This window comes from Populus trichocarpa, chromosome 11, assembly GCF_000002775.5.
Source record: "Populus trichocarpa isolate Nisqually-1 chromosome 11, P.trichocarpa_v4.1, whole genome shotgun sequence".
In the NCBI taxonomy this organism is placed as follows: Eukaryota; Viridiplantae; Streptophyta; class Magnoliopsida; order Malpighiales; family Salicaceae; genus Populus; species Populus trichocarpa.
The window spans coordinates 16,854,183-16,876,467 of record NC_037295.2 but is presented as its reverse complement, the minus strand read 5'-3'; the positions used below and the strand labels follow the sequence as shown (position 1 = coordinate 16,876,467).

At 34.8% G+C, this 22,285-nt stretch overlaps 4 protein-coding genes across 4 annotated transcripts; 1 reads left to right on the top strand and 3 right to left on the bottom strand.

Annotated features, from left to right (window-relative positions):
• LOC7454425 (uncharacterized) lies at positions 1-4,350 on the bottom strand. Its single transcript, XM_002316952.4, has 8 exons — positions 4,069-4,350; positions 3,489-3,601; positions 2,785-2,863; positions 2,478-2,506; positions 1,703-1,796; positions 1,259-1,348; positions 973-1,159; positions 1-603 (listed from the first exon to the last, which is right to left on the bottom strand). The coding sequence occupies exons 1-8, from the start codon at positions 4,210-4,212 to the stop codon at positions 155-157; spliced, it is 1,185 nt and encodes a 394-aa protein (XP_002316988.3). The 5' UTR covers positions 4,213-4,350; the 3' UTR covers positions 1-154.
• Positions 4,351-8,189: 3,839 nt separating this feature from the next.
• LOC7470941 (septum-promoting GTP-binding protein 1) lies at positions 8,190-11,205 on the top strand. Its single transcript, XM_002317548.4, has 6 exons — positions 8,190-8,723; positions 8,862-8,982; positions 9,092-9,188; positions 9,293-9,332; positions 9,875-9,958; positions 10,546-11,205. The coding sequence occupies exons 1-6, from the start codon at positions 8,394-8,396 to the stop codon at positions 10,708-10,710; spliced, it is 837 nt and encodes a 278-aa protein (XP_002317584.2). The 5' UTR covers positions 8,190-8,393; the 3' UTR covers positions 10,711-11,205.
• Positions 11,206-12,273: 1,068 nt separating this feature from the next.
• On the bottom strand, positions 12,274-15,484 carry LOC7470940 (putative F-box/LRR-repeat protein At1g56400). The gene is made up of 3 exons (XM_002316951.3): positions 14,155-15,484; positions 12,845-13,018; positions 12,274-12,727 (listed from the first exon to the last, which is right to left on the bottom strand). The coding sequence occupies exons 1-3, from the start codon at positions 15,076-15,078 to the stop codon at positions 12,428-12,430; spliced, it is 1,398 nt and encodes a 465-aa protein (XP_002316987.3). The 5' UTR covers positions 15,079-15,484; the 3' UTR covers positions 12,274-12,427.
• Positions 15,485-16,316: 832 nt separating this feature from the next.
• LOC7454424 (FHA domain-containing protein DDL) lies at positions 16,317-21,733 on the bottom strand. Its single transcript, XM_052445147.1, is given in 11 exon segments — positions 16,317-16,644; positions 17,611-17,681; positions 17,775-17,820; positions 17,915-17,963; positions 18,045-18,158; positions 18,660-18,752; positions 19,337-19,394; positions 19,542-19,620; positions 20,226-20,254; positions 21,201-21,402; positions 21,404-21,733. Coding segments are annotated over 11 exon segments (990 nt in total). The 5' UTR covers positions 21,616-21,733; the 3' UTR covers positions 16,317-16,607.
• Between the last annotated feature and the right edge of the window lie 552 nt (positions 21,734-22,285).

Below are 22,285 nucleotides of genomic sequence, written 5' to 3'. Positions count from 1 at the left end.
TGACAGAATTTAGCTCATCTTATTTATTCTTTTTTTAGTTATATTCCATGGAAATAGTGTAAAAAATATTTTCCGACAGAATCCTAGCACCAAGTAAGACAGTGTAAAAGACATCTTGCAATCTGACAATTATCTATTTGATTTGTTTTTAACATCAAAATAGAATCTGTTGGGGATTACCACCAGCGAGCAAATTAGAAATAGAGTCATCCTTGATACTAGCGTCTTCAATTTCCTTGAAATGAGGATCTTCTATATGTGAAGTTGGAGTTGTAGGTTTTTTGACAGGGACAAAGGCTGTTGTTGAGGGTGCAGGTCTTTTTACTGAGACAAAAGCCACTTGCCTTGCTCCATATTGTGGTGTCAAAACTTTTGAGCTTGGAGGGGAGCTTGATTTTGCAGCAAGGCTATCTTCTGGAGGGAGTTGCTTGCCAGGAGATTCTGAAATGATTGGATTATCTCCCAATTCAACATCACCTTCAACTTGATTCCCATGCTCACTACTCTCAACAGAAGGGCCTGGAAACAAGTGCTGCTTATCTTCATAGGAATCTTCTTTGGCGGTGTGGTCACCATCAGCCTTCTCGAAATCAGAATCACTGTCTGCAACAGACCTTTTTGACATTAGTGAGTCAACATGGCCCAACACACCCAAACAACTATTTACCAGAGTTAAAATTGGCCAGGACGGTAACGAATCCTGAGACTTACATTATCTTATATGGACTTCCAGTTCTTAGATTCGGTTATATGAAGATTGATTGATGCCCCTATGTGCAGGAGCATAATTATAAATCCATCATTCACAAACAGGGATGTTATTAAATTGTGCGGAATCTGTGGCCGAAAAGATACATAAAGAAAATTGACCACAGGGTGGCCATTGGGGAGGGGGATGGGAATATGTTGGAAAGTGTAGGGCAACAGAAATGGAAAGAAACCAAAACAAGATCTTGCCCTGAATATCGTTACCTCCTAGAAAAGACTCGATAGTCCAATAACGTGGAACTGACTTTTCAATAGAACCATCTCCAAGACCTCCATCTTGACCTTTTACATCTATTTTGTGTGTTTTCTCAACCAAAACAAACTTATCTGTCTTCCACACACACTCCAGAGTGACAAACTCCTTATTTGTTGGATAGTACTCCCTGAACACCTGCATCAATTTGTGAAGAAACTAAAATATAAGAAAAGGTACACCAAGGAAAATGTTTTCCCCCAAAGAATATGCAGAGAAAATAAGAATTTGACCAACCTCAAGTCCTTCCTGTGTTATTTTTACAGATTGCTTCTCTTGGGATAGAGAGGAGACCATGTTGAATACTGAAACAACATCAAGCAATATCTGTTGAAGCAAACCACAAAGATTTTCATAAGCAGCGGCATAAACTTCATGCTCCCGTTAAACACATAGAGATGCTTTCTTTGTGCTTTAGGTTATCTAATCATTACTTTCACAATAACAATCCTAACAAAACTCATTTGTAATGCGCTTCTGTTTCTAATGAAAGCCAGTCCATTTTCTACTGGGTATCAGTTTCCAAATATCAGAACGGCATACTATGCATATTCATCGGAATTTTCAAGAATATCCATATATGTGACATCATAGCCTTTTTATGCTGTAAACTAACACACTTGGCTCACACTACAATATTTTGAACTTCAAGTAGTTTCTGGAAACAGATAGGCAACTTACTTGCTGAACCAAAACTCGAAGACGTGCAAGCAAAGCCAAAATTGTCAGAGAAAATCCCATAAAAAAAGAGCGTGCCAGTAGTGTAGATATATCACTGCACCATAGTCAAGGGAATGATCCAACCAAAAAAAAGAAGAACAAACCAGGCAGCCTGCCTTTTACATAGTAGTCTCAAGAAAATCAAAGACCCAAATAATAGAGATACATTAAAGGTAGTAAAACTAGAAAGGGAAACTCGTGGTTTCTTAGAAATCTAGAAATAGAAAAACATATGTTAAAACCTGAAATTACAGAGAAAAAGCAAGGAGAACAAATAAAAGAGTGGTGATGAGCAGGCAAGGTAGAGTGCAAGCTTCAAAGAAGATTCCTATTTACAAGAATGCAAACAGATAATGAAGCTCATAGGATTGCAAATGAAACTATTTCAACGAATATGACAAAAAACACCTATGGATATGCCAATATGAATTATATGTTTGCACGTGTTCATGTTTGTTCATTGCAAGTGCACCAGAGAGTGCATGAGAGTATGTGTGTATACAACCACATATCATTCAGCATGATATGTGGAAAAAACTTTTGCAAATATGCAAAGATAGTCATTGCCATTACTTGAATCAGGAACACATATAGGACGGCAGAGTAATTATTCTAATTACTGCATGCTTGAAATACCAAATTAATCAGACCAAGGAGATAAAGCAGAGATAAAAAAAAACCACTGATTAGGACAATAAAATTAGCTATACATTAACCAACAGGACAAAAAGGATACGTAGCTGCTTTCAGCATTGGCTCCACTATCTGCAACAAACATTGAGAATATACGTTTTAGCTCTGCACTGTATCCACATGTAATTGTGAAAAGCCTCAATAATACTTTCTAATCTATTAGGCAGATTTTTGTCGTCTCCAAATGGTCACGATTAAAAAGTAATACCCAAGATGCAAAAGAGATGTGTTGGAGATAGATCAAAATGTCCTTGCTTTTATAGAGAGATGAAAAGAATATTAACTGCAGGATATCTGGAAGAAAGTAAGTGAGATCAGAACAAAACAAAACAAAAACCATAGTTCTGTACCTGTGACAGTAAGCGTGCAGCTCCTAGAAGTCGCTCCATAAAATTGGGTGTTCCAGAGTCACATTTTCTCCACTTCAAACTGTAACAAATGAAATAACAACAAATCCTAAAAATATTACCCACAGGGAAAAACCTAAAGATATTCATGTTGTATAACAAATAACTCTAATCCAATTCAACCACCAATGCAGTGTCCAGGTTCGGCAAATGATAGATATATTTGTGTTACAATACTAACCTCCCTTAGATTGAACGTGAGGGAGCTACCGTCCTTGCTACTAGTTTTATATTCAACATAATTTAACAGAGGCCTAAGGATGCTCATTGTTCCTTGTGAATGGGTAAAGATAGCAGTTAATACAACACTCGCTACTCTCCTAGTTAATATTAACAATATCATAACATTCATGAATTAAAGAACAATTATTATTTCAAAGGTAGCCAGAATGAGACATCTCTCGATATCATATACAAATTGTATCCAGAAGAGCATAACAAACTTAATCATCAAGATTTTGCTTTCCTGAACAAAACACTACCTACAATAAAGAAAAGCATAACATAAATCTCCATCCTCTTTCTGTAGTGCTTTGAAATAATTTTCCTCTCTGTGTATCGTGTGATTCACATCTTGACAAAGTGTAAGCTTGCACAATTGAATCCATAAAGAACAACTGAATATTTGAAAAAGTAAAACAATGTACCTTTCTAACAGATGAACCTTTTGTCTAGGTTTCCTTCCAGTAATAACATGGAAGCAAGAACCCACTATCTCCTCCAACTTGCTAGATTGAAAAAGTCTCAAATCCCTCCTCACCTAGTATCTCAAGCAAATAAATAGACATACAAACAATGTGAGCTCATAATTTTTTTTTAAAAAAACTGAAAATTGCCAGAAAAATACAGTATACTACAGATTCTAAATATAAAGATGCAAATGAAACACCACAAAACTTGACAGTGATAGCTACTAGACCCCAAAGGAGCTCCACTTCTCTTCAAATTTGACGTCCAAAAAGAGGCAAAAAACCCAAAATTTTCTTATTCTTCTATCCATCGCTAGCCTCATAAATGTAAGAAAATTCAAATAGAGACTGAAAATTCAAAGACCCCCCAATAAGCTCAACCGAAACAAGCTTGTTTCTTTCCAAGTAAAAGCAATACAGAACACAAAAGTACAAAGCTTTCTCCTTTCTTTCTCAGTTTTCTCAGAAACCAAACAAAACCCAGAAACCTAATCAACAAAAGAACACTTAAACCTCAACAAGTCTAGCAATTATTTACCTTTAGTAGATACTGAAAATAAGAGCATCTTCTATGCTGGTTCTTATTTTTGTACACCATTCTCTCAAAAACCCTACATTCTGCTTGAAGCTGCACCAGAAACGAGTTCAATCTCTCCTCCAGGGTTTCAATTTCAGATCCCATATTTCAGATTTTTCTATTTCGTCATAAATTTATCCATAAATTGTTATTTCAGAGTTTCTGTTAATTACGTGGGTTTTAGGGTTCCAGGGTTTTACAAGGTGGGCAAATATGAGGTGCGGTTATTTTAGTACTGCTAAGAGACGGTTTGTCTCGTGGTCGAACCGTGTTTTTTTATAAATTTTATTTTTTAAAAATTTATTTATTTATTATTTTGATCGGTTAAAAAAATAAAAAATATTATTTTAATATATTTTTAATAAAAAAATATTTTGAAAACTAATGTCATACATTACCTTACCTTAGTCCAGTTTAGTTCAGTTTGGTAATAAGGATTGGACACGTGGTAAAATAATCTTGGAAGAGCTTAATTGGGCTCTTAATTAGCTGATTCATGACCCAGACCAGAGCCCATTTAATATCCGCTTTGTAATTTGCAATTTTGCATCATAAAATTTGAACATTAATTTTGAGCATCTCTGTCTTAACTACGTAGAGAAAAATGCCTTGTTAATTAGGTTGTAAAGTCAATCCATGTTTATTTTTTATTAAAATGTTGCTATTTTATTTTTAAAAAAATTAAATTGATCTAGTTAAATTAATTAGATTATTATAAATCAACTTAGTCAAAATCAACCAAATTTGACTGCGTAAATATTTTATATATATATTTTTTATTCAGCTTAAAAATTTAATTTTATATTATAATGTCATAAATTAATGCAATTAAAAATGATGTAACAAACTAATTTTAAAACTGGTTTCTCAAATTAACCTAATAAATTGATGTAACAAAGCAATTAATTTTCCTGGTATTAATATAAAAACATTAAATATATTTTTAGGTAAAAAATACTTTTTTAAAAAATATACGCAAATCACAATACTAAACACGAAATAAAACATACATAATATTGTGAAGCATTTAATTAATCCATACATTGTAAATTAAAATATCTCCTTCACCATGATGCACACGGAAACATTCTATATATTATCCTAGCCTATGGACCTTGACTCTTAGTTTTCAAATATCAATGCCCTCTCAAGTCGTGAGAGAAGATAATTATCCTCTTAATTTTAATACTGAAAAAGAAAATCCAAGTTAACAAAATGACTTTTCTCCTAAGCCTCCATGACATAATATAATATAATATAATATAATATGCTTGTTGGGTAGTGTTATATATATCCTCTTAATCATCATGATTGGTAATTAGGGCTATGACTAAATTAATTAAGAGATATTTTGGATAATACTAGCTACTTGTTCTTTCTTTCCTTTTCTTCTCAACATGATTAAAATACCTTGTCAAGCATGCACGAGGTAGTGTCTAGAGTTGATCGACATCGTTCCCAAGGCAAGTAGATATTGCCTGTACGGTCATTGTCAAGCTCTAACAAACCTTGAAAGCTATGGAGAAAGCTTTGCTTTCTCTTCTTGACTTACCACCGGCCTCTCAACCTTTGGATTTTTTTCTTCTTCAACACGATCTTATATAGGATATGATCCACGAGTGTTAAGGAAATGACATTGCAGCTAGCATTAACTTTTCTATCCTCGACCACCGAAATTCATTGTATTTGACTTGAGTTCGGAAGAAATGATGAGAATCTAACATTACATATAGAATTTTGTTCACAAATTACATAAATTTGGCTCCCACTTGGCAATAGCTAACTTGCTCTCGAGAAAAGCCAAAAGCAAGGTTGATTTTGAGATGTAGCAAGCTCCTTTCCTACTAACCCTAGTTCCCATGAAAGTTTGGCAACAAAAACCCAAAAACGTGGGTTCAACACAGGAAAAGTTTGGCAGAAAAAACCCAAAAACGCATTCGATCAACAGGGAATCAAGAAACCATACACCAATCATATATACTTGGTTTGATGTGATTCATAGATTTGTTGAAGAAAACACCTAATTAACCATCCATGCACGAGAGCCTTGACATTGCTACACACATGGTATAGCTTGATAAGAACACAATACATTCTTTAATAATTGAAGTTTGGTGTTGCGTTTTCATATCCTAACCAACACCACCAATGGCCTATATATATATGTAGCTAATTAACACAATAAATAGTATATATATGATCATAAGTAGTTAGGTGGTTTTAGTCAAGGTGGACCTCTTGCTAGCTAGGAGGTATACTCAACCACCAAGATCACAATATTTTAATTCATGGGCTACAACGCACACAGTTTTATTAATTAATTATTAACACAATGTGTATATTGTACGTACCAAGATATATAATCATTAATGTAATATGCTCATAATTAAAGATATTTTAGAGTTTTATATATCTCTCTCACCGTCCATGCAAAAACAATAAAATATTTGAATTAAGATATTTTAGAGTGTAATTCTGAATGAAAAAACGATTTTTAAGGTTGTGTTTTGGAATAAAAAGAAAACAAATACAAAAAAGATATTTTCATTATAATTTAAAATGAGTTTTTATAAATGTATTTCCTAGCACTCTATTTTGAGACAATAACCCTTGTCCGAACCCACTAATCATATACTAATAATAATTAATATATCATGCAAATACGACAATTAGTATAAACATGAAGATTATTGTAGAATTATGAGACTAAGAACGGCCATGCCGTTGATTTGTGCGCTCAAGGTTGTGGTTTCGAAATCGAAATGAGACTCCATTGAAATTGTCGAAGGCGTAAGAGAGATGGATTCCTTTTTTGTGGGTTGCCGTTTTGTTGTTCTTACCAAGAAGGATGAGAAAAGTGGATTTTATATTCACTGTGGGGGTATCTTTGGAAATCAATCAAAACTATAAGCACTCGGATTTTCTTGACAATTGCCGAAGCTGTGGTGATGCGTAGAGTACACACATCAAATCAACCCATAGGGAAACTTTATTGTATGAGGTTGATTAAGATGAAGCTTCAGCCATGGACGGCCACCACCAACAACCTCTCCAGGGTCGTGTAAACTATTTTATGGGTGAAAAATATTTTTAATGTAAAATACTAGTAATAATAATAATAATAATAATAATAAGATGATCATTGTGATAATAAGATAATAATAACGCTAGCTAAACAAGATGATCGCTGATAATGGTTAAAAAAAAGATTATACTGAGATGATTATAGTGGCGGTAAAATGACAATAATAAAAGAGAAGTGACCGTGATATAGTGATTAATGTGATAATGAGATAATAATAACGCTAAAGGATATGGTCGTGGTAATTGTGAAAGAGAAGGCTAAGTGATTATAGTGGTGGTAAAATGACAATAATAAAAGAGGAGGTGACACTGATATAGTGGTAATTGTGGTGAAGGTGAGATGACAGTGGCTATGAAGGAGGATGAGAGTGGTGACATGTTTATGATGGTGAAGGAGATAGTTGTGGTGATGGTTGATATAATTGGATGATATTATAAGTAAATTATTAGTTGTAAAATATTTTATGAAACTTCATGAATTGAAAATATTTTTTAGTAAATAAATTAAGTTTGAAAATTGACTATAAAATATTTTATATTGATTAATTTTTCTGTAAAATATTTTACGGGAAACAAATATAAAAAAATATTCTATGAATCAGAAACAAATATAAAAAAATCTAAAAAATATTTTTATGTGAAATACTTTACTCTAAAGCCCCATGATCTATTCCACCGATCAAAGGGCAACGTATTATTTATTTTGAACTTAGAAGTTCCCCAAGAGTTGGCTCACACCATTCCTAACTGTATCAGCATTATACCCCATGACACCTCCTCCTAAATTATTATAACTTAGAAGCATCGCATCCTTGAATCTATATTTCTTATGCATCCTGTGCTCTGTCTATACTGACAAAAGTTTTAAATGCCTCCAAACTTTATTTTATCCCTCCACCCATATTCCCGAAGTTCCCCAAAATACCCTTTTCCCTAAATGACCAAAACACCCTTCTTGCCCCAGAACCAAAGACAGCAGTATTGACCCTGCCCTGATGCTCACAGCTCCCCCTTCCACCACGTATAACCCAAGAGGCCGGCATTTTGGACTGTTTTGGCCTCCACAAAATACCGGTCAACTGTCTCTCCCATGCTACAGAGACACCTTCTTCGGCTTTGGTTAGTTAAAAAGAAAAAGACATGCCATACAACATTAACATCAACAAGTACCATGAAAAAGCCTGAAGCGAAGTTCCATTTTTATGGCCGAGGTCGTTCATGAAAAGATGACACAGCTTTGTCGAGAGGTTGTTCATGTAAAAAATATCAAGTGGAACATTCTTGAACGAGTAACAGTGTTTAAGCAGTTTTTTCAATTCATTTGGGACAGGATTCTAGCTTGCTCTATAGGCAAGCCTGTGAGGTACCGGAGGTTAGCTAGCCGGCCGTATTCTCCACCACCGGAGGCCATGGAAGCCGGTGTAGAGTCGTTAGACGCTGCAAGTTGTAGTGGGTTCAACCCGGATTCGGATTTAGTCCGTTTGAAGATTAGTTTGTTGGGTGATTGCCAAATTGGTAAAACAAGCTTTATGGTAAGCTTATATGACCTTTTCTTTTCCTTCCTTTTCCTTTTTGAGTCATGGATAGCTATTTAGCTTGACTAGTAATGCTTTTGTGTTGATTATTTCTTTCTTCTTCTTCTTTTTTCATTTTGTTTTTTGAATATGAAGATCAAGTATGTGGGAGATGAGCAGGAGAAGAAATGCTTGGGGATGACAGGATTGAATTTGATGGACAAAACCTTATTTGTTCAAGGAGCAAGGATTTCATTTAGTATATGGGATGTAGCAGGTATTTTATAATCATTTAAACAATTTTTTTAAGGTGATTTTAATTAGGCTTAAGAAAAGGGTTTTTGTTAATTAGTTTATTTATTTATTTCTTTGTTACTTGTATGTAGGTGATAGCAGGTCAATTGATCATGTTCCAATTGCATGCAAAGATGCAGTGGCAATATTGTTCATGTTTGATCTTACCAGTCGCTGTACTCTTAACAGGTTAGGAACATGTCCCTTTCCTTTAATGCGAAAAAATAAAAATTAGGCATTGTCAGACTTTGTTAAGCATATAATTAATTAATTTGTCATGGCTTAATTTGCAGTGTGCTTGAATGGTATAGTCAGGCAAGAAAATGGAATCAGGTACCAATTGAACAGTTCCTCTTCCAGCAATTAGCTCCTTTCTTTACTAGCAATTGATTCTATTAATCTTTTTGAAATGATAGTCGTCATTAAGTGCCTCATTATAAACGATAATTGAAACTTAGAGGATTAAGTTCAGCAACAGTATTGTGACCTTAATTAATCTTAATCAGTCAATCATCTCATATACTGATGTTAATTCAGTTTGTGATTAGCCCGGAAAAGGATCGTTGATGTCAATTGAATTCCTGAACCATAAAGCTGCAGTTAGTTCAAAGAATGATCTGTAACAGTGTATGATTTTACCAAAACCGATTAAAGAGTGGAGCCCCAAGATTAATGATGGTTTCATTGTACATGAGCTTCATAACATCTTGTGTTTGCTTTATTGGTTTGATTTAATGGGGTCTGCATCGCTGAATCACACAGTTTGACACTTTTTCTTAATAAAGAGTGGAGCCCTAGATTTAATAATAGACCAAACTGTTTTAATGTGCATGGTCTTATATCTCAAAGCTTCTTTTTGTGTTTTCTGTTTGCAGACAGCAATTCCTATACTAATAGGGACCAAATTTGATGATTTTGTCCAACTTCCACCGAATTTGCAGTGGACAATAGTGACTCAGGTAATTAACTTGTAATCTTAAACTATTTGATTGATCTGTTCAAATTAATGAAGCTCATGTGGATCATACCAGAAAATTTTGGCATTTTTCATGCTTCCATGCACCATCTAAATCAAATTCTGGGAGTAATTCTTTTACTTTTGAAGCTTGAAGGTTATTTTATGATAAATGTGCTACTCCAAGAAGTAGGAGTACTAAATGGACAAGTAATGCTACCAAAAAGTGTAAAATTCATGTATCATTTCTGCAGCATAAGCTTGTTCATGCATTTTCAGTTCTTCCCTCATGATTTAGGACATAATTTTCATGAATGTGACATCCCATTGATGAGATTGTGAATTCGAGGAATGATGATGTGGGGATGACTAAAAAGACACTTGAGTCCTAGTTTGTCAAATTCTGGGAAAAAAAAGAAGAAATTCTGGAGGAATTGACATTTCCTTGTCTTTCCGTGTTGAAAAATAAGCACAAGGGGCCACATGTTTCATTGAAGTTGAATTTTAATTAAGATTGGAAAGAACTTTGTTTAAAGAGTATTTATATCTGCATTATGCTTGTCAAATTTAACAGTGTGTGCTGAACTACAGGCAAGGGCATATGCAAAGGCAATGAAGGCAACCCTTTTCTTTTCAAGTGCTAAACATAACATAAATGTGAACAAGATCTTCAAATTTATCATGGCTAAACTCCTTAACTTGCCATGGACTGTAGAGAGAAACTTGACAATTGGAGAACCCATTATTGACTTCTAATGGTGTCCCTTCGGCACTGATCCTCGTGTACATAGCCGAAAGAGGGAAAAAGACTGAAACAAGATATAATAATTCAAGCCCAGCTGATTGATTCTAGAGACTTCTTTTTATTGTATGGTTCTCCTTGTTCTTTCTTTCTTTTTTTCCTAACTTCACACTGGATTGGAGATCGCAGATGTTACCAAGTGCATGGTAACTTAGTGTGTTTTTGTCTGCGTGGCCAACCACGTTTTAACCGATGTATATGATGCTTTTTGAGCGGTCAACTGCAGTTTGAAACGCGGTTGGCCACGTAGAAAAACAGCCCTTAGAGTAGAGGGGCTATAGCAGTGGGTTTTCTTGATGCAAAAGATTTAAAAGAGGTGAAATATCTTCTTCTCTGTCCCATAGTCAAAATGATGTTTTTTCCTCGTATGTTCTTCCTTCAGGTTAGAGAAGGAATCAATGCTGCTTAAATTAATATAATTCAAGTTGGTTTCTTCAAGAAACCTGCCATCCTGCTTCATGTCATTTTACAATTTTTGAACATTTATTCCAATTCTGCTTCAAAACACCATTCATTGTCAGCCCTCCCCCATACCTAGCCTATGGCCTCCAAGAAATTCATGCTTTCTGGAACCAACTATTATCTTACTAGATTTCTGTTCATGGTAATGAGGGTGAGATGAAGTGTGAACGAACCTTAGTCATCACTGGACTACTAAAAAACCATTCACTGATTTGTCAATAGCAACATGCTTTCTGCAAGCAAATCGTTGCAATATTCTGTCTGCCATTTGCTAAAGCAGTGAGGTAAGGACCATATTGATGCACAGAAAAATGTTTTCTCAATTCTTGCATACAATATGCACAAATTCAAGACAGAAACTCACACGATGATAACATTATACCAAGATCAGAACCAACCATCATCTGAGGACAGAGTTCTCTGCAATCTAGAGTCTATCAAGCTATCAGCATGCTCAGTTTTCTTAACATTCTTTCTCTTTTCCTTTCAATAAACTGACTTGAAAGGTAATTGAACCTCAATGTCTAACAAATACTGATGGCCTTAAAGGATGGCAGTAATGAGTTTCTTCAAGCAAAAGAAGAAAAAACTAGAAATACAAAGATAATATTTTCTTTCTTCTCTATTTCAAACTAATGTTTGCATTTCCCTGCCAAATAACTCTACATGTTCTCTCCCCCTCGGGATCAGTTTGGGTGAATCATAATTTATTAAGAGCATTTTGAAGCCCATATTCATATTCTTACACATCAAGTAAACAATAGAAATTTCACCATGACAATTAAATAAGACTTCCATCACCAGGATGAAGCCTTAGCCTCCTCCTAACAAGGTCAACAAAGCCTTCCATTTGTTAACAGAAACAAGGCCATAATATTTCCACAGTGTAATGTCTGAAGTCCTACTTAGACTCTTGCGGCTATATATTCTAAGTTTTCAGAGCAAATTTTCTATGCAAACAAATAATTCATATTAAAAAACCTTCTCTGAGTAATTTAAAGAATCTGTCAAATGCAAATAAACCATCACTAAAAAGTACTCACCAAACCATCAACAGATAGTTGTTCAATAAAAAGCAATATTCCATGAAAAGTATAGATGAAAATGCAAGGTCCCTTCATCTTCAGAACGAAGTTCAGGGAATCATCACAAAGTTGCTAATTTATTTCCATGTAGTTTCCAAAATGCAATAATGTTGGAAAGACTGGTTTATAAGACTGCTATACTTAAATTCCTCGATGCCTTGTTGAATTCCAAAACTTGCAGTGCTCTTTCCATATAGAACTCCCTAGTTTCACCATTACTGCCAGCTTCATTGGAGACATAAAGAGTGAGTTCCTCGATTGCATGGCCGAAGAGGAGCAAGTATTTCAGCACATTTAGTTCATTCATCATGCCTTTAAATCCCTTCACGTTCACCGCCTTAAGAGTAGTAGTGACACACTCTTCCACTAGCAAGTCCTCAGACCAAAATTCTTGAGGGTTAAATGGATAGGGAGCTCCGTATTCCTGAAACAAAGAGAAATATAGTTCGGACAAAATGCTAATGGTTGGAGTTCAAGCTACTTGGTAAAACATTATTGCGCAGCAGAGAGATTTTAACCAGATTTATGCAATAGCACTTACAGGGAAAATATTTGCAGGACCAATGTCTATGGTAAGAATCTCTAGATGAGGACAGCTCCTTAGCATGAACCTGATACCACAAAATTCATTAATGTGCAGTGCTGTTTTGAGGATCAGATAGCGGACATCAATTTGAGCTTGCAAACCCAATGGTTCGTTTCCACTGGGAACAATCTGTAAGTGACCATCAACATAAAATAAAACGATGTTAATCCCAGATTTCATACACTCGACACCAGATGTTAAAGAGGCCTAGAAGCCAATTAAAATGCTATATTATTTACAGTAATTCGAGAGGCCATGGTGAATTGACTTGAAGGGTGAGACACATGGCCATGGTGAATTGACTTGAAGGGTGAGACAAATAGTGGCCAAAAACTTTTGGCAACAATATATGTTGCCTTTGGATCTGTACAACCCAGGATTTGGCGACAAAAGGGGTCACCTAATAAAAATATTAGGTGACAATTTGCAGTAGTTTTTGGCAACTTCATTGTCATTCACTGAAGTTAAGATTTAGTGGCAGCATGAATAAAAATGTGTGAGAATATGCTTTAATCTAATCTAAAGGACAGTTTTAGCACAAAATCATATTAAATTTCCCCCACTTCTCCTTCTATATAAGTTGGTGAAGCAGGTCGAAATTTATCGGCAAAAATTTTCCTTTATAGAAAATTAGGGTTTAATTTAATGCCTTTGATTGAAATACTTAACAAGAAAGTGCTGATTTTGACCAAGTCTTTTTACTATCATTAACAATAAATGGATGGAGGAATCACATTATCCTATGTCAATTACGTTTGAAGAAAATTTGATAAAATCAAAAGGCTTGGAACTTAATTGATGATGGAGTAAAATGTTAGTGGCTAAAACCAAGGATTCCCTAAGATTAAATCAGAAAAATTGTAAGAACGTGAGAAAATAAACATATGGCGATTTCTGATAAGTGGAATGGTTGCCTTTGAAAACTACAAGAAACTGAGTTATGGAGTGAAAACAAATTGCCACCAACAGCTTTTGGCGACAATGTACGTTGCCTATAAATATCTAAAACCCAGGATTGGCAGCATCAGGTGACATATCGCGACGATGCCCGGAATTGGATACGGCAGTGTGCATCCCTAAATTAAGAATTTCGTCACAACATGTAAATGAAGCAGCTTAACATATGGCAGGAGGTTATATCAGATCTACAAGTTCATTAAGACATGGGGTAAATCAATTTAAAGACTAAGAATATATGAAACTGACAAAACCTGTCTCAGCATGAGGCAACATAAAAGCAAAGGAAATCAAACAAGGTTCTGTACCTGTAAGAAGACGCTGCAAACTGTCAAAACTTGAGCAGCAAAAAGATCTTCTAAGAGATCACAAAGGAATAAACCAATTTCATCAAATGCAGTCTCCGTCTCAAAATCAAGTTCAGCCTTTACCAAATCGCTTTGATCGTCCAAAAGAAATTCACCCACGTTTCCTGAGAACTTAAAGAATTGAAGTTTTGGTCCCTCAATTAATACGAAATCATCGGCAATATCACACTCCTCAATGACCAAGCTTTTTAGCCTCAAACCTGGCTTAGATATCTCAAAGCTCACTATGTCCCAACACTTCTTTAGACTCAAACTCTCTAACAATGGACAACTCTCCAATATAGCCAAAATAGATCCCATGTTTATTTTAATCCACCCTAGAGAAAGAGTCTTTAGCGCACAGAAATTAGAGAAGTTGGATACATCAAAACTGCACGAAAACAACTTCATGGACTTGAGAGCCTGGCCATGTTCATAAACAAGCAAAGGCAATTCAAATGCTGCTTGATGATTCTCAAGTGCATGTTCTCTCCATGTCGGGTCAGAGAAATCTAGTCCTAATTCTCTCACGTTACGTGACGACGCGAACATGACAATATTTTGCATATCAGCAAGAAAATCCCCTGGCTTTGAACATGTGAGTCCAAGTGTTTTAATATCCTGTGGTGGATAGTTTGCAATAAACTGCCTTGCAAAGTTGATGAAAACTTCTCTCTGAACTTTTTGATTCTCTTCAGGCTCATCAGATTTAACAAAGAAGTTCTCGTTAAACTGTATATGCATCGCATCACGCCAGATGTTAAGCCATTGTTTAGACAAAACAGATGTCCTAGCAGCCTCTTTGAATGACAGAAAACCTGCAATGATTATGAGTAGAGAGCTTGGCAGGTTTGAGATCATGTCTATGTTTCTGTCCATGGTCATGAAGGGTGTTGTCTGTGAATTTCAAGAGGCAGCTGCAGTGGTTTTTTATAGTGAAGAAATGCAGCTATTTTGCAGGCTGTTGGATTCCTGAGAAAGGCTGTGTCTGTCTGTTCAGAAAACAAAAACAGACAGGGAAAACCACTCCTTAACTGGAAAATTAAGCAGGGATAATGAGATTAAAGAAAAGGATTGGCGAAATGGGAGAACATACAACCAAGAACTAAGTATTGTATTGAATCAAGAAGAAAAGGAAAAGATCTAATAACTTCTATGGACCTAGTTCTCAAAAAACAAAATATTATGTTACCTACATTTTCTAGTGATTCAATCTCTCATAAATGGTAACTTGCAAAAATTACTAAAAAAATTCAATATATTACCAAATAAAAAAAGAAAAAAAAGAAGGCTATCATCGGCGCCTCATCGGCATTTCCCGGCGCCTCATCGGCGCCTCTTGTATGCTGAGTTGGATGGTAAGGACTAGTGAAGAAAGTAAGAAATTGGTGTAGAAAACCTCTGTAGGAGAATTTAAGAGTTACACTTGGTTATACACCACAATTCTCATCACCTTGCTGTAATCTTTTGTAATGACTGCAAGAAATTGAAGACAAGAAACTAATTGTAGCCTCATTGGCATAGTAATTGCTCCGCGTTACATCAACATCAGTGTTGTAATGGCTAATGCTGGCTGCATTCCAAGTTTTGGAATTCTTGATTGAGTAGAATTAGAGAGCATTATTTCAGTTGATATAAATTTATTTATTTGTGCATCAAATTCTATACCAAAACACAGAGCATTGAAAAAAAAAAAAGATTATTGAATATTGAAGTTCATAATGGCAAATGAATAATGTGTCTGACCCTCCATGACTTCCTAGCCTTGGTCCGTTTTCTTGTATACATTCAAAGCAGTCATTGGGCTAATAGCTATCTATCACGACGCCCACGCAGGACTGGCAACATACGTCCCCAACCTTCCATATATTTTGCTCACTGACTCTCAGTTATTGTGATAGAATGAAGCGTTAGATGTAAATCAACACTTTCTATTTTGAAAGTAAGAAATTCTCTAAAATATCCGAGAGACAGATTTATTTAATATCTCCGTATTTATCTGTTTTTGTCTCCCATATTTTTTCCTTTTATGTTCCTTTTATTTTAGAACACCAACCAACACACAACTTTCAAATACAATCATCACTAGTATTTTTGACAAATAAATAAACCAAGAGAGCGAATAACCATTCAATCAGATTAATTAGCCATACAAGGATCAAATACAACGGCCAGCTATGCAACACACATGACTGGAATGGCCACAGACCTCGATCAGCATAAAAACAACCATAAACAGACCAGTTCAAACCAATCGAGTTCTCATATTTGATAATCCCTGGATGGGGAGAAATAGCGCTATTTAAGAGGTTTCCTACTCAGAATAAACGTTCCATTGATAAACAAAATGTTGTTGATTCTCTGGCATGCGGATGTCAGAAAATCATACTAGAGAAGCCACTTAATGAACATCTCTATGCAGAGTTCTCGTGCAATTGTACATATTCACGGCTGAAAAAAAAAGGACACGTAAATTATTTACAATGAGCAGGACAAGACCAGCATGGAAAAATCATTCAGGATTCTTCAATTATTCATGTCAATGTGAAGCATTTTCTGCAGTGGTCAAGAATAAACAAAATGTCAACTTTGCCATTGGAATTAGTTTCTAGAGTTAAATTTATTCCCCTAGCGCATATACGCCACTTACTATCTAGAAAAAAACAAAACTCATCCATGTCAAAGGTACAAGCATGTGCATGAAAATGGCACTAAGTGCTCCAAACAATTCTGAAGAATGAAATAGTGTTTCTAGCATCAAAATGCAACTTGGTAACGCATAGCATGTATTCGCATCCCACTTTGTTTTCTGCAGCAGGAAACAAACAAAGTTTGACGTGTATAAATGGTCCAAAACAGAAGTTTGCCTACATACATAACATTCAGATAATTCAAAGTTTTCCTTCAAATATACAAAGCGAGTTTTGGTGTATATAAATGGTTCAAAACAGAAGTTTCAGAGGTTTGCTTACAGTGATACGAGGAAATGAAAGTGTGATGCTTTATGCTCAGCATGCAAGGACAAAAGGAAAATTATACTTGCATGGGAGAAAAACGGCCAGGATTAATTGGAATAAGAGACCTGCATACTCGGACAAAGGTTTCAATAGAGTATAGACTCCATTAAGGCTATTTAAACTATAAGCTTCAAGGGATGAAAAATCACATCCTCAGCTTTTAGAATCGGGGAAAATGGTATGCAACTTAACTTCCCAAGAGCTTTTGCAGTCCACAAAAAGGCAGACCCAAATGCCTAAAGAGATGAACATAACAAAATCACAACCAAAACATACATTATTCAAATACCAACTAAAAGGAGACTACTTTAGCCAGTATAATAACAGTGAAGAGGCAAAGAAACTTTCGTCATGATTCACACAATAACAAATAGAAGTTGCATTTTGATTGGTGGCCTACCAGCTACTACCAAATTTGATTGCATCCTTTTCAAATAGTTCATAATAGCGCTGAGGTTCAATGGGATTATCCTGGAATGCAGAAGAAATTTTACATTCAATTATAGCAATAAATACGAGAAAAGCTCAATTTATGGTAACTGGATGTTATGAGATATTGCTCACATTAATGAAAGTTTTATTGGTGCTTCCAAGATCCATCATGTAAGGCCTGTCAATGAATGTGGAGAAGACAAAGTTAGACATGGAGATATGGTAAATTCTCATCAATCTATGACAAGGGTCATGACACAGCCGATTCTTACCTTACTTGATTTTTTAACATACCATCAGGCCGCTCCTTTTCTACTTGCCAAAGAAACCAGAAACAAGAAATCGCAAAAATGCCCTGAAACAACAAAGAAGAAAAATTAAACTGCTAATTTTAGATCTACTGGAATTGAATAACAGCATGTTTCTTGCTACGAGATGGATGGTCTGTAGGAATATCTACCACCCTCCTTTCTCTCCAAAAAAGGTAACAGCTTTGACGGTGTATATAAAGGGGTTCTGCTTACCAATATGCTTGTGAGAAACATAAACATCAACCAGAGGGTAAGCTAACAACTTTCTTCTATAATCAGAGATTCCATTCTTAACAACGGTTGACCATAAAAGAAATAAATACACAGTTAGTGTCAACACCACCAAGTACAGAAAGGATCCTGTCAGAACGAAAAGAAATTGATTGACTATAGACTCCTTTCTGCCGAGGACTAAAGGCTGTCTACTCAATAAACAGAGTTGTTTTTGAAACTTTGAAAAACTAGTAGGGGCAGCACTAGAACTTTTGAATGAGGGAGTGGGTGGGGGGGGGGGGGGGCATTATGAAAAACAAATTTCGGTAAACTTGAAAATTATATGAAAAAAAATCCGTACAGATAATACATAACTGTTTGGGGATGTTAAACTTGTACTCTTATGAAATAAACCTTAGATTAAAGAATTTGTGAATTTTCCATTTCTCACAGAAACAGACATCTCAGATAAAGAAGAATCACCGGAACTTACCATTCAGAGCCTCACCACCCTTAAAAACATAAAGTCTCCATCTTATATCAGGTTTCTTAGCATATGGGGGCTTGATGAACAGAAATGTAATGCCTAGCAAATGGAAAAAAAATTTGGCATAAGTGAAAATGAAAAAGAAAACTACGCAAAACATGTGTTAGTAAACTTTTCAAATCATGCACGAACCAAAGTAAGCAATAAACAAAAAAAAAAACAAGTTTTGGCTCAATTTGTAAAACTGCTTATAGAGATCAAATACACCATCAATCAAGAAGCCTTTAGTGCTCATGCCTAATTCTACCTCTCATAAGAATGTAATTTGAAAATGTATCACCTCCATGTTGCTTAAGGGAATCTGCTGTTTTTTTCTCGCCTCACAAATGCAGTGAAACTTCCTTAACTATTTTTCAAATGACAAAATAACTGAGTGAATCTGCATCAATTCAACTAAATTGACCAGAAAAGATGCATTTATGTCAAAATGTGAGTAAAGCAGTTGCATGACAAAAGGGTCTGCACCTAGATTAACTAGCCAAATATGTCAAAAAACTTATAACTTGCCACCATAATTGTATAAAAGAGGTGTGAGAGAGAGAGAGGTTCAGCAGAACTATCAAGTAATGAAAGAAAATATTATTTGCTTCAGAGAAACTAAAAGCAATGCACATTTTACCCACCTCTGACTCTATTGGTTTCAGCAGCGAGTTTTCCAGATAGCTCAAAAGAAGATTGTTTCTGCAAGTTGTGATGATAATGATCATGATTAAGGTCATTAGCTAGACACTATATAATCTGCTTCTTAGCCAAAAAAAAGTATGTTTACTAACTTAGCAAGCAACATTGAGCACAAGGAAGTAAAGGAACCACACAAGTTATCCGTACCTTTTGCTTGGCTTCCAAAGCCTCCTCAGCAGCCTTCATCTTAGACACAGAATCATCGTAATTGTCATCATCACTGCTCCTGCCAAAGCAAGTAAATGAACATCTAAGTAGAAGCTACATAAAAGCTTAACATATTAGAAGCAAAGGATCCTCAAGATGACCAGATAAAAAAGGAAGAAAAACTAGGCCAGGGCAAAGGTATATGCAACAGTGTGCTTTTATCATCATCTCATAGCCTTACTTCATTCAAAAACCATGAATGACTACAGAGTCAATAACACTCAGCTTTAACCTATGGCATTGTGCATATGCCCCTTCTGACACATTTATCAACTGCAAATATTGTGCAGAACTCAAAAGAAAAAACTCATTTCTTAAATACTTCGGCTTTTTTTCTTTTGGTTCTTTTTTATGGTAAAGAAGGTATCACGTCAAATAGAAAGGTCTGCTCTGTTATGTTGGTGGGATCAAATATCATCAGATGACCATTTTTGCTAGGCTTTTAATCCCAAGAATATCTGAAAACTAATGCTTCCTCAGCCCGGAGCTCTTTCTTAATAAATTTAACTAGGACAATTTTGGCTTCTTATTACAAGCTTTTCTAAATAGCATTTTCACAGTAGAGGCATGTAACCAATGTTCCATACAAAAATGAGAAGAAGAAAAGTTTAAGAAGCAGCCTACCTTCGTTCAGCTCCCCAAGAGTTTTTCCCCTGGAATATTTTTTTTGTCAGCATTTCATTAAAATATCTTTTAAGGAGAAGAAATTCCAAACATTCATCAAAGATTGAAATCTTAAAAGATGCATGATCCACAAGATATCTTTGGTTAAAATAAATAAAACAAAATAACATCCAAAATATGGATTTGTTAGGAACTTCTGGCCAGAAGGATTTATGGCCTTAATTTTCTATCAAAACATTCTGTGTTTTTATTGGGATTCTTTGTTCTCTAATATGCTGTAAGGTCAGGATTTTTCAATTAGATGTTTCTGGCTAGTGGCTACTGTTTCGGTTTTTGACATGGATTGACATTACAATGTTAATGCAGATAAGTTAAGGGAAAAAATAGGATATTTTACAATTTATAATGTGAGATTACGGAGTTCTCTAGGCTTTTTGATGGGATTGATGTTAAAGTTAATAATTTGAAGACTCATATGCAAACAGTTAGTTAGCAAACAGCTTCGAATACTACCAAATATCCAACAACTTCATAAAATCACCATAGAAACTTTGGAATAATAAAAAAGAAAAAACCTTAAAACACTTATAAACAAGCTCAAGCTGAGTAATTTATCGAAATTTCAAACACTATGCACACTAAATTGATTGAAATCCAATAGCCACTTTAAAAAAAAAAAAAAAAACCACCACATAATTTCTAATCAAACAAAACCAAGCTTGAAACCCTTATAAACAACAAGCCCCTGATCAAAAAGCAAAAGAATATATCGAAACCCAATATACAAATCACATTTAGTTTCCAAATTATCAAATTGGTAGTAGCTCAGAATGAAACACCACTAATTAGCCTGCATTTATCAGCAACATTGTAAAGAAAATAATTTTTAACCACAAACAACACAATAATAATACAATTTAATAAAAAAATAATGTTAAGACCAAAGTGTTTTTAGGAGTAGATATAAACAGATACCTCATTGCGGTCTCTCTCTGATTGAGGCGGTGGTGAGCGGGACCTATGCTTGCTCCTGCTCCGACGGTTTGATCCCAATGGAGAAGCAGACCGCCCCCCATGTCTTCCTCTAGAAGAAGACTTTCCTTCAACCTCTGACCTTCTCTCCTTCCCAACTTCCCTCTCTCGTCTTTCTCTGTGATTCCTTTCATATTCTTCTCTCACCCTTCTCGCTTCCCTTTTTCACATAATTCCTCTCGATCTCTCTACCCCTCGTTTTTTCACCCTCTTTCTCAGCATGGGCTCTCCTTAATATTTTCATTCTTGACGAAGGAGACCTCGTTCGAGTTGAATTTCTCTCTTTCTCTACGAGGGACCTGTCTTTTTGCGAGCTCCTGTCTCTCGCCGGAGCAGGAAGAGATGGAGAATGAGACATCTACCGTTTCCATCTTCGGAGATTTATTATTTCGGCATTACCGTTGTTTCTCTCACTCACTAGAGAAGTGTCTCTATCTCATCTCTACGAGAGCTTCTGTGTCGATGCCTGATTTATTATTTTTTTTCAATTTCAGTGGACTGAAGCACCAAGGCACTGTATATATTTTTTTATAAGAAATTGTTTAAATATTTTTTAATATTTTAAATTTGTTTTATTTGTTAATATTAAAAATAAATTTTAAAATATAAAAAATATTATTTTAATATATTTACAAGCAAAAAATATTTTATAAAACAATATCTACCATATTTTGAGATACCTTCTAAAAATGTGTTTATTTTTATGTTTTATAAATATTTTAAAAATGTTTTGCAATTATTTTCTTTAAATTAATTATTTTCATAATTTTAAATTATTTTGATGTACTATATTAAAAATAAATTTTAAAAATAAAAAAATATTATTGTAATATATTTTCAAGTAAAAAAATAACTATTATCATATTTTCAAATACTATCACTGTATTGGTTGAAATCAAATTATGTGTGTTATTAATTTTAATTTCATATATTAAAATATTAAATCATACAATTTAATTTAATTATGTTGTTTAGAATATCTATAAAATTAAATTATATCTACAATCTTTATTATTTTACATTTAATT